The sequence below is a fragment of the Cucurbita moschata genome, unplaced genomic scaffold, assembly GCF_002738365.1.
Source record: "Cucurbita moschata cultivar Rifu unplaced genomic scaffold, Cmos_1.0 Cmo_Scf00006, whole genome shotgun sequence".
Taxonomy (NCBI): Eukaryota; Viridiplantae; Streptophyta; class Magnoliopsida; order Cucurbitales; family Cucurbitaceae; genus Cucurbita; species Cucurbita moschata.
The window spans coordinates 3319266-3331696 of NW_019268522.1; the positions used below are offsets into that span (position 1 = coordinate 3319266).

At 37.5% G+C, this 12431-nt stretch overlaps 1 protein-coding gene across 3 annotated transcripts; it reads left to right on the plus strand.

The window, feature by feature from the left end:
* Positions 1 to 6603, plus strand: LOC111444080 (TBC1 domain family member 5-like). Of its 3 annotated transcripts, none has more exons than XM_023082021.1 (6): positions 1 to 229; positions 438 to 695; positions 2380 to 2480; positions 2619 to 2795; positions 2955 to 4813; positions 6249 to 6603. In XM_023082021.1, exons 2-6 carry the CDS (start codon positions 484 to 486, stop codon positions 6396 to 6398), a joined length of 2499 nt encoding a protein of 832 aa, XP_022937789.1. In that variant the 5' UTR covers positions 1 to 229; positions 438 to 483; the 3' UTR covers positions 6399 to 6603. The 3 variants fall into 3 exon arrangements, with proteins under 3 accessions (XP_022937789.1, XP_022937792.1, XP_022937791.1); XM_023082024.1 differs by having other exon boundaries at positions 12 to 292; XM_023082023.1 differs by having other exon boundaries at positions 12 to 233.
* Positions 6604 to 12431: the final 5828 nt, after the last annotated feature.

Below are 12431 nucleotides of genomic sequence, written 5' to 3' on the forward strand. Positions count from 1 at the left end.
GCTCACCAGACCCTAAGCCAGACTCGCGCCATAAGAACAAAATTCCTTCTCTCTCCTCTCTCTCTCCTCTCTCTCTCTCTCTCTCTTTCTCGCCTGCCAAACAGACAAAATTGTTCTTTGCTTTTTCATATTAACACCAAAATTTTACAACCCAGATGATAAAATTCTGGATTATCATTCATTTCATGTGCTGCAGTTTCCTCCAATTTCATCATTCCCAGTCTTAGGCCTAAGTTCGTCTAATCCCTTTTGATTTGACTTGTTCCCCCCCTTCAATTTCTCTTGATCTTTGGTGGGTTTTGCTTTTTTTCTTGATCTTCTGTCCTGTTTCTTCGTTGCAGAATTCTAGCATCCTCTTAATTGCTCGTTTTGATGTGTGGGGGTTTTGTGGGATTTCGTTGACATTTTAGGTTTTCGCTTGTGTTTTTTGTTTGTAGACACAGAATTTGGAGGATTTGGTTCGAGAAAGTTGAGGTTATATCCATGGCACCTTCTGAAATCGTGGCGGCATTGTCCGAACCGGCTTCGAGGACGCCGTCGTGCTCTGGCTCTGTTTATCATCGGGATTCTGAGGATAAGCGGCGGTTTGTTGATCTTAGAGGTGTTCGGTGGCGTATAAATCTTGGGGTTTTGCCGTCTTCCTCTTTGGCTTCCATTGATCATCTTCGTCGCGTTACAGCTGATTCCAGAAGAAGGTTTGTTTTGCTGGCGTGAATTTAATGTGGCTTGATTTTGTGGATTGTTCTATGATGTTCCTGAAATTCCTTTTCCATTTACTAAAGCTGCTTGTGTATATATATATGATGGAGTACGCTGTGGATGAATGTTTCTTCATGTTTTCTTGTTCTGTCTAAACTTTACTTGATATTTGTTCTTGTGGTTCTTGTTTTTCAAGTTCCCAATTGAGTTTCTTTTGCGAAGTTGAGCTTATAGTTCCATACAGAGGATCTATTGTTTGTCTCATTGAGTTTTGTGGGATACGCCAATATGGTGTAGTAGGTGGCTGTAATTTCTGTTTTGAGTTTGACGTCTCCAACTCATTGATTTTAGAGTTTCTTTCGGAAACTTTCTTGTGGAATGTGGGAATATACATGTGTGAGATCCCACATCGGTTGGGGTGGAGAATGAAACATTCTTTGTAAGGGTGTGGAAACCTCTCCCTAGGAGATGCGTTTTAAAAACCTTGAGAAGAAGCTTGGAAGGGAAAGCCGAAAGAGGACAATATTTGCTAGCGGTGGGTTTGGGCTGTTACAAACTGTATCAGAGCCAAGCACAGGGCAATGTGCCAGCGAGGAGGCTGAGCCCTGAAGGAGGGTGGGCATGAGGTGGTGTGCCAGCAAGGACACTGGGCCCCGAAGGGGGTGGATTGGAGAAGGGAACGAGTGCCAGCGAGGACACTTGGTCTCGAGGGGGGTGGATTGTGAGATCCCACATTAGTTGGGGAGGAGAACGGAACATTCTTTATAAGGGTGTGGAAACCTCTCTCTTCCTAGTACACTCATTTTAAAAACCTTGAGGAGAAGCCCAGAAGGGAAAACCAAAGAGGACAATATTTGTTAGCGGTGAGGTTGGGCTGTTACAAATGGTATCTGAGCTAGACATGGGCGATGTGTTAGTGAGGAGGCTGAGCCTCAAAGGGGGTAGACACGAGGCGGTGTGCAAGAAAGAACGATAGCCCCAAAGGAGGTGGATTGTGGGGTCCCACATCTATTGTAGAAGGGAATGAGTGTCAGTGAGGACGCTGACCCCGAAGGAGAGTTGGATTGTGAGATCCCACATTGGTTGAGGAGGAGAACGAAACCTTTTTTGTAAGGGTATTGAAACCTCTCCCTAGCATACTCGTTTTAAAAACCTTAAGGAGAAGCCCGGAAGGGAAAGCCAAAGAGGACAATATCTACTAACAGTGGAGTTGAACTGTTACAAATGGTATCAGAGCTAGACATGGGCAATGTGCTAGTGAGGAGGCTGAGCCTCAAAGGGAGTGGACACGAGGCGGTGTGCCAGCAAGAACGCTAGCCCTAAAGGAGGTGGATTGGGGAGTCCCACATCGATTGGAGAAGGGAACGAGTGTCAGCGAGGACACTGGGCCCCGAAGGGCGGGTGGATTTTGAGATCCCACATCGGTTGGGGAGGAGAACAAAACGTTCTTTATAAGGGTGTGGAAACCTCTCCCTAGCAGACGCCTTTTAAAAACCCTGAGGGGAAGCTTGAAAGACAAAGTCCATAGAGAACAATATCCACTTGCGGTGGACTTCAGCCGTTACAACGTGACTTATATGAACAATGATGATGTTTTGCTTTTTAATAAATGAATATAATATGAATAATTCTAATTCCTCTTCATCGTATTCAACCTTTTCCTTTCTATGTTTCTTTCAGATATGCCATCTTGAGACGACGCCATCTTGTTGATCCACACATTTCCAAGGAAGGAAGCAATTCTCCTGATACAATGGATAATCCACTATCACAAAACCCAGGTATAATGATCTCCAATCTCCTGATACAATGGTTACCTGCCATTGTTGTTCCATTCACATTAAATCGTTCGAGGAGTTCATTTGCGTGCGATATAAGTAGCAATATTTTCTTCTAATTGTCACCCTCTTGTGCTGCAGATAGCTTGTGGGGCCGCTTCTTTCGGAGTGCCGAGCTGGAGAAAATGGTCGACCAGGATTTATCACGTTTATATCCAGAACACGGAAGCTACTTCCAGACGCCCGGATGCCAAGGCTTGCTAAGAAGAATTTTATTGCTATGGTGCCTTCAACATCCGCAGTTCGGTTATAGACAAGGTAATTTCGTAATTTCAGCAATTTACAATGAAGCGAATGATTATTTAAACGGTATGATGAAGATTGTTCTAACACTTTCCATGAGAATCTGTTGCATAATCGGCTACTGTTCGTGTTCTTCTTATATTTAAAAGCTATATTCCGTGTTCGATATTGTAGGAATGCATGAACTTTTGGCTCCGTTTTTGTACGTTCTTCATGTTGATGTCGAGAGGTTTTCTCAAGTGAGAAAGCTTTATGAAGATCAATTTGCTGATAAGTTTGATGGGGTTTCATTCCAAGATGGTAGTTTCAAATATAATTTTGATTTCAAAAACTGTCTCGATACGACCGAAGATGAGTTGGGAGTTCATGGAAACGAGGAAAATGTGAAAGGTCTTTCTGAGCTAGATCCTGAAATACAAACCATTATATTGTTGACCGATGCGTATGGAGCTGAAGGGGAACTAGGCATTGTCCTTTCCGAACGATTTATAGAACATGACGCGTATACTATGTTCGAAGCTTTGATGAGTGGAGCCCATGGGGCAGTTGCTATGGCAGACTTCTTCTCTCCAATGCCTGCAGGTGGTTCTCTTTCAGGATTGCCTCCTGTAATCGAAGCATCGGCTGCTTTATACCACTTGCTGTCACATGTCGATTCATCTCTACATGCTCACCTCGTCGAACTCGGTGTAGAACCACAGTACTTCTTTCTCCGATGGTTAAGGGTTTTATTTGGTCGTGAATTTTTGCTTGAAGATCTCTTGACGATTTGGGATGAAATATTTGCATCAGATAATAGCAAATTTGACAGAAGTGATGAACCCGAGACAAGCTCCAGCTTCGACTTCCTTAGCTCGTCTCGTGGTGCGTTTATCGCTGCTATTGCTGTTTCTATGTTACTTTACCTGCGATCGTCTTTACTTGCCACGGAAAACGCTACTTTATGTCTCCAGAGATTGTTGAACTTCCCCAAGGATGTGGATTTGCCAAAACTGATAGAGAAAGCAAAATCATGGCAGACGTTCGCAATGCGTTCTAATATCTCATCTACACCATTGTTGTCTGGAGCTTATCACCATCACAGCAAGTCTTTGGTTGCACGAGGTAATGATCGTTCATCTGGTTCGGTTTCACCGAAAACTCCGTTAAATCAGGTTCCTGAAAGTTACTGGGAAGAGAAGTGGAGAGTGTTACACAGGGAACAAGAATGTAAGCAGAGTGGCTCAAGAACTCAAAATGCAGCACAAAAGAAAGGATGGTCAGAGAAAGTGAGATCCTTGTATAGGACGGAATCTGACCCGTCTCCAGCAAAGCTCGCTGGAGGCAAGAAGAACACGAAGTCCTCCGTTAGGCGAAGGTTGCTGGCAGATTTGGCGCGCGAACTTGGTGCAGAGGAAGATATCGAAAAATGTGGGAGCGATGAAGTACTTGATAAAAAAGACGATATCTCTATAGAAGGGGAGGTGGATGGACACGATGGCTGCGAGAAGTACTCGGAAAATGCCGAAGACAATAGATTGGAGAGCGGAATTGTTGGCAGTGAAGAAAACTCCTCAGTATTCTCGGACCCAACAAGTTCCTTCAGTGGAGCAAACGATAATGAGAACGACGTAAATGACTCGAGCAGAAGCAGTGTTGCGTCTAGTTTGTCCCTGGATGAAAACGATGACCAGTCACAGTCTGTTGTGGAAGGTTCGCCTGTTCCGGTTCCCGATCAGCTTGAGAACATCCAAGAAAAATCTGGGTGCAACAATGATTCCGAGGGCAACGTATCTGTAGGGACAAGGGATAAGAAACTTCTAGGGAAATTTCCTTGGTTTTGGAAGTTTGTCAGGAACGCTTCTAGTGAGGGGAAAGGTGGCGTCGAGGCTTCGAAATCGACTGGAGTCGAGAGTAATCCGATAAAGAATATTGGTTCACCTAAAACTGATGGGGCTTGTAGTACTTCTGGTAGCGGGAAAGGAGATGGTGTGGATCAGAACATGATGGGGACTCTCAAGAATCTTGGTCAATCTATGCTCGAACACATTCAGGTAATATTTCTAAACGTTTGCAACTTCCAAGTTGTTGGGTTCACGTGGACAACTTCTAAGAAGAAGAGGCTCCTATAGATGGAAAATGATCTGAGCTAGACACCGAGTGGTGTGCCAGTGAGGATGCTAGACCCCCAAGGGGTGGATTGTGAGATCCCACATCGGTTGGAGAGGGGAACGAAGCATGCCTTGTAAGGGTGTGGAAACCTCTCCTTAGTAGACGAGTTTTAAAACCTTGAGAAGAAGCCCTTAAAGGGAAATCCCAAAGAGGACAATATTTGCTAGCGGTGGACTTGAGCGGTTACAAATGGTATCATTTGTAACAGAGCCAAACACCGAACAATGTGCCGCCAGCAAGGACGCTGGGCTCTTAATGGGGTGGATTGTGAGATCCCACATGGGTTAGAGAGGGGAACGACTGGGCTCTTAATGGGGTGGATTGTGAGATCCCACATGGATTAGAGAGGGGAACGAAGCATCCTTATAAGAGTGTGGAAACCTCTCCCTAGTAGGCGCGTTTTAAAAACCTTGAGGGGAAGTTTGAAAGGGAAAGCTCAAAAAGGACAATATCTGCTAGTGGTGGACTTTGGTTGTTATAAATGGTATCAGAGCTAGACACCGGGTGGTGTGCCAACGAGTACGCTGGGCTCCTAAAGGGGGTGGATTGTGAGATCCCATATTGGTTGGAGAGGGGAACGAAGCATTCCTTACAAGCATGTGGAAACCTTTCCTTAGTACATGTGTTTTAAAACCTTGAGGGGAAGTTCTTGAAGGGAAAGCCCAGAAAGAACAATATCTGCTAGCGGTGGGCTTGTGCTATTACCGATGATATTAGAGCCAGACATCAAGCGATGTGCCAATGAGGATGCTGAGCTCTTAAGGGGGTCGATTATGAGATCCCACATTGGTTGGAGAGAGGAACGAATCATTCCTTATAAGGGTGTAAAAAACTCTCCTTAGTAGACGTGTTTTAAAATCTTGAGGGAAAGCCCTTAAAGGGATAGTTCAAATAGGACAATATTTGCTCGCGGTGGGCTTGAGTTATTACAAATGGTATCAGAGCCAGACATCGAGCAGTATGCCAGCAAGGATGTTAGGCTCCTAAGAGGGGTGGATTGTGAGATCCCATATCAGTTGGAGAGGGGAACAAAACATTCCTTATAAGAGTGTGGAAACCTCTCCTTAGTAGACGCGTTTTAAAACCTTGAGGGAAAGTCCTTGAAGGGAAAGCTCAAAGAGGACAATATCTGCTAGTGGGCTAAAGTTTGCCCCTCCCTAAGACAATTGGTGGATCCTCCCCTAGCGAGAGTCTTACCCTTATTATAGCTAACACGACCCGAAAATGAATGATTATGGTTATTGGGACGACGAACTTTAGCGTAATTTGTGTACGTTTGTCATCCATTCGTACAATAGCTGACAATTTGGTCGACAGGTTATCGAAACCGTATTCCAGCAAGATCGGGTTCAAGTAGGATCGCTGGAGAACTTGTCGAAGAACCCTTTAGTTGGCAAAGGACAAGTAACAGCCATGGCAGCTCTGAAGGAGCTTCGGAAGATCAGCAATCTCCTATCTGAGATGTAAGACACTTCTATTCTTACTGTATCTGTATATACAATTTGTAATTATATTTTTAGTGGCGTAATGATATTGAGTTTTATCTGTACTACCCCCCTCTTTCGATACGTCGAGTTAAAATTTGTAGTGTCGTTACAACGACACGACACCGAGCTTTTGTACTGAGGAGGCTAAGCTAGAATAAAACGGATACAAAATTTTGTTCCAGTTACCTGTTCTTTCTGAGCATTAGGGGGCTCCGTTCGTGTTGTTCTGGTTGAAATTGTTTGTAAAGTGGCTTGAGAACATCGACCTTGAAGACAAGGTAATTGTTATTAGTATTTACAGATTGAGTTATGCTTAAGTTGACATTATCACGTTTTAAGGTATCACATTTTTCTTTTAGATCAAATGTTTAAATTTTTCGGTTACTAAGAACTAAAAACGCAATCAACCCAACTTAACTCGAACCAAATAATTGGATAAGACAAGGGGATTGTTATTAGTATTTGCAGATTGAGCTATGCTTAAGTTGACATTATCACGTTTTAAGGTATCACTTTTTTCTTTTAGATCAAATGTTTAAATTTTTCGGTTACTAAGAACGCAATCAACCCAACTTAACTCGAACCAAATAACTGGATAAGACAAGGGAATTGTTATTAGTATTTGCAGATTGAGCTATGCTTAAGTTGACATTATCACGTTTTAAGGTATCACTTTTTTCTTTTAGATCAAATGTTTAAATTTTTCGGTTACTAAGAACGCAATCAACCCAACTTATCACTTTTTTCTTTTAGATCAAATGTTTAAATTTTTCGGTTACTAAGAACGCAATCAACCCAACTTAACTCGAACCAAATAACTGGATAAGACAAGGGTTTTTCGGTTACTAAGAACGCAATCAACCCAACTTAACTCGAACCAAATAACTGGATAAGACAAGGGGATTGTTATTAGTATTTGCAGATTGAGCTATGCTTAAGTTGACATTATCACGTTTTAAGGTATCACTTTTTTCTTTTAGATCAAATGTTTAAATTTTTCGGTTACTTGACATTATCACGTTTTAAGGTATCACTTTTTTCTTTTAGATCAAATGTTTAAATTTTTCGGTTACTGAGAACTAAAAACACAATCAACCCAACTTAACTCGAGTATTTGTAGATTGAACTATGCTTAAGTTGACATTATCACGTTTTAAGGTATCACTTTTTTCTTTTAGATCAAATGTTTAAATTTTTCGGTTACTAAGAACGCAATCAACCCAACTTAACTCGAGTATTTGTAGATTGAACTATGCTTAAGTTGACATTATCACGTTTTAAGGTATCACTTTTTTCTTTTAGATCAAATGTTTAAATTTTTCGGTTACTAAGAACGCAATCAACCCAACTTAACTCGAGTATTTGTAGATTGAACTATGCTTAAGTTGACATTATCACGTTTTAAGGTATCACTTTTTTCTTTTAGATCAAATGTTTAAATTTTTCGGTTACTAAGAACGCAATCAACCCAACTTAACTCGAACCAAATAACTGGATAAGACAAGGGGATTGTTATTAGTATTTGCAGATTGAGCTATGCTTAAGTTGACATTATCACGTTTTAAGGTATCACTTTTTTCTTTTAGATCAAATGTTTAAATTTTTCGGTTACTGAGAACTAAAAACACAATCAACCCAACTTAACTCGAGTATTTGTAGATTGAACTATGCTTAAGTTGACATTATCACGTTTTAAGGTATCACTTTTTTCTTTTAGATCAAATGTTTAAATTTTTCGGTTAATAAGAACTAAGAACGCAATCAACCCAACTTAACTCGAACCAAATAATTGGATAAGACAAGGGGATTGTTATTAGTATTTGCAGATTGAGCTATGCTTAAGTTGACATTATCACGTTTTGAGGTATCACTTTTTTCTTTTAGATCAAATGTTTAAATTTTTCGGTTACTAAGAACTAAGAACGCAATCAACCCAACTTAACTCGAACCAAATAATTAGATAAGATAAGGGGATTGTTATTAGTCTTTGCAGATTCAGCTATACTTAAGTTTACATTATCACGTTTTAAGGTATCACATTTTTCTTTTAGATCAAATGTTTAAATTTTTCGGTTACTAAGAACTAAGAACGCAATCAACCCAACTTAACTCGAACCAAATAATTAGATAAGATAAGGGGATTGTTATTAGTCTTTGCAGATTCAGCTATACTTAAGTTTACATTATCACGTTTTAAGGTATCACTTTTTTCTTTTAGATCAAATGTTTAAATTTTTCGGTTACCAAGAACTAAGAACGCAATCAACCCAACTTAACTCGAACCAAATAATTAGATAAGATAAGGGGATTGTTATTAGTCTTTGCAGATTCAGCTATACTTAAGTTTACATTATCACGTTTTAAGGTATCACGGATTGTTATTAGTCTTTGCAGATTCAGCTATACTTAAGTTTACATTATCACGTTTTAAGGTATCACATTTTTCTTTTAGATCAAATGTTTAAATTTTTCGGTTACTGAGAACTAAAAACACAATCAACCCAACTTAACTCGAGTATTTGTAGATTGAACTATGCTTAAGTTGACATTATCACGTTTTAAGGTATCACATTTTTCTTTTAGATCAAATGTTTAAATTTTTCGGTTACTAAGAACTAAAAACGCAATCAACCCAACTTAACTCGAGTATTTGCAGATTGAGCTATGTTTAAGTTGACATTATCACGTTTTAAGGTATCACTTTTTTCTTTTAGATCAAATGTTTAAATTTTTCGGTTACTAAGAACTAAGAACGCAATCAACCCAACTTAACTCGAACCAAATAACTGGATAAGTTTTTCGGTTACTAAGAACTAAGAACGCAATCAACCCAACTTAACTCGAACCAAATAACTGGATAAGACAAGGGGATTGTTATTAGTATTTGCAGATTGAACTATGCTTAAGTTGATATTATCACGTTTTGAAGGTATCAGTTTTTTCTTTTAGATCAAATGTTTAAATTTTTCGGTTACTAAAAACTAAGAACGCAATCAACCCAACTTAACTCAAACCAAATAACTGGATAAGACGAGGGGATTGTTATTAGTATTTGCAGATTAAGCTATGCTTAAGTTGACATTATCACGTTTTAAGGTATCACTTTTTTCTTTTAGATCAAATATTTAAATTTTTCGGTTACTAAGAACTAAGAACGCAATCAACCCAACTTAACTCGAACCAAATAACTGGATAAGACAAGCGGATTGTTATTAGTATTTGCAGATTGAGCTATGCTTAAGTTGTTATTATCACGTTTTAAGGTATCAGTTTTTTCTTTTAGATCAAATGTTTAAATTTTTTGGTTACCAAGAACTAAGAACGCAATCAACCAACTTAACTCGAACCAAATAATTGGATAAGACAAGGGGATTGTTATTAGTATTTGCAGATTGAACTATGCTTAAGTTGACATTATCACGTTTTAAGGTATCAGTTTTTTCTTTTAGATCAAATGTTTAAATTTTTCGGTTACTAAGAACTAAAAACGCAATCAACCCAACTTAACTCGAGTATTTGTAGATTGAACTATGCTTAAGTTGACATTATCACGTTTTAAGGTATCACATTTTTCTTTTAGATCAAATGTTTAAATTTTTCGGTTACTAAGAACTAAAAACGCAATCAACCCAACTTAACTCGAGTATTTGTAGATTGAACTATGCTTAAGTTGACATTATCACGTTTTAAGGTATCACATTTTTCTTTTAGATCAAATGTTTAAATTTTTCGGTTACTAAGAACTAAAAACACAATCAACCCAACTTAACTCGAGTATTTGTAGATTGAACTATGCTTAAGTTGACATTATCATGTTTTAAGGTATCACGTTTTTCTTTTATATCAAATGTTTAAATTTTTCCGTTACTAAGAACTAAAACACAATCAACCCATCTTAACTCTCAACTAAATAACCCGATAATTTATGAGTTTTGGTTAGTTCATTAGTTCTTTTAAAATTAGTTTGAGATGAACTGACCCATCCAAATTTATTTTTTATTGCAAAAAATGCTTTTTTATTATAATTTTATAATTATATTTTTATTATTTATTTTTCACAAACTCTTGAAAATAAAATTTTAAATAATTGAAATAAATTATTTATCACTAAATAAGTAAATAATAATAAAGTTATTATAATAAAATGAAATTTAAAATAGTAAAAAAATAATATTTTTAAGGAAAAAAAAAAGTTAAAATGATTTAGTTGATGTGTGGGGCATATTATTTAACGCGTTTTTATTAATTTTCTTTTTGTAGAATCTAAAGGCTAATGAATATTTTTCATGATTGGAATTAAATCAACTTTCTCTAAATAAAAATTAATAATTAAATTGAGGAATTTATGATTCTCAATTTCTCATTATTTGATTTTCAAACTTCATATCCAAGTTTTATTCTTAATATAAAAAGATGCATTATTACTTACGATACAATTATTGGTACTTTTCCTCTTGGTTCATATCCCAACACATTTATCTTTAATATCATAAATGAGTCTCATATAAATTTCATATTGTTTTGAGTCTTTTAGGGTCGTGAAGATATCTTAGAATTCTTACAGGGGTATTTTGGTCATTTATCATTCCAAATCTTGGTTTAAATCCGTAACATATTCGAATGGTCTTGTAACTTTGTAGAATCCCGTTAGAACATGACATCAGGCTCCTTGTCAAATTTCATGTCATTTAGAGATCACTTTGGTAAAAAACTAGTGGTACATAATTGTAGGGGCATTTTAGTCATTTTACACCTACTCTCGGTTTAGCCCCTTGTCATAATCTAATGGTTATCCAATTTCATACGTAATCTTATCATATCATACTAAGTCTTCTTCTAAAATTTTAAGAACAATATAGTTCATTTAGACGGTTCGTGGCTCAGGCGTTTCATTGAAATCAACATTCACGTGAAGGCTAATGTTGGAAAACCTTAAACATTTAATTCAACCTTAATTTCAACTTTCTCACTTTCTTCGAGGTCAACTAGGTCAATAGTTTAGTCCGTTTCTTGCATTACATTGTCCTTCTTATTTTTTTCAATCTTAAATTAGGGTTTTCTAAATTTAAGATAACTTAAAAATCATCGGACTCCCGATTATCTCCATAAATACCTATAAAATTATGATCATGATTGTAATGCCTCATCGTAGCGCTCGATGTTTTTAAACCACCTCATAACTTTCATACGTGCGGATGTAGCTTTAAAACTTTCCAATTCGTATCAAGGCAGGGAGGTTTTCTGCATCTCACTACTTCTATAACTTAGTCTCTATTAAAGACACTTATGTCATTCATAAATCAGTTTAAGTATATAATGTTTCAAATTTTATGGTGAGTTCTTTTTGGACACTATCACTTTTAATATCTATACTATACTATAAGATATTGTCGTCTATCAAGCTTCCTTAGCCAATACATCAATTCACATTCCATATAAGGTAACTCATAACATAACAAAACAGCACCATTTATTATCTTTTGCAAGACATACCTGTCGAGATCATGGAACATGTCAAGCCTACCTCGTAAGTTAGTCTACAGAATCTATAACCTACAGCTCTGATACCAACTGTAACGACCCTAAATCTCTACTAACCTAAAATTGTTACCATTTTCGTAATAGCGCTCTAATTAGAAATGAACATTTAAAACATCATCGTAAAACAATGTCATAGACTTGCATGTTTTAAAAAAAAGTCTTTAAAACAATATAACAAAATATTAAATCATGAAAATTATGTTCGTAATAAATAATATCATCGAAAAAAATTATGCGACCCTACACGCTTTATTGTTTTACTTGATTTATAAGCCTTTTGCTTTGTTCAAAAACACACATAAACCCTAAAAGTTGTAATCTTTTACCAACCTTTTCCACTGCATATCACCATGGATTAATTTTGAGAATTGCTTTTGAAAAATTTGTAGGAACCCACAAATATTATGATGTGAGAGGGAGGAAATGATAGCTTGGTTTTGTGAGGAACGCTTCGTTATGTTTATAACCCTAA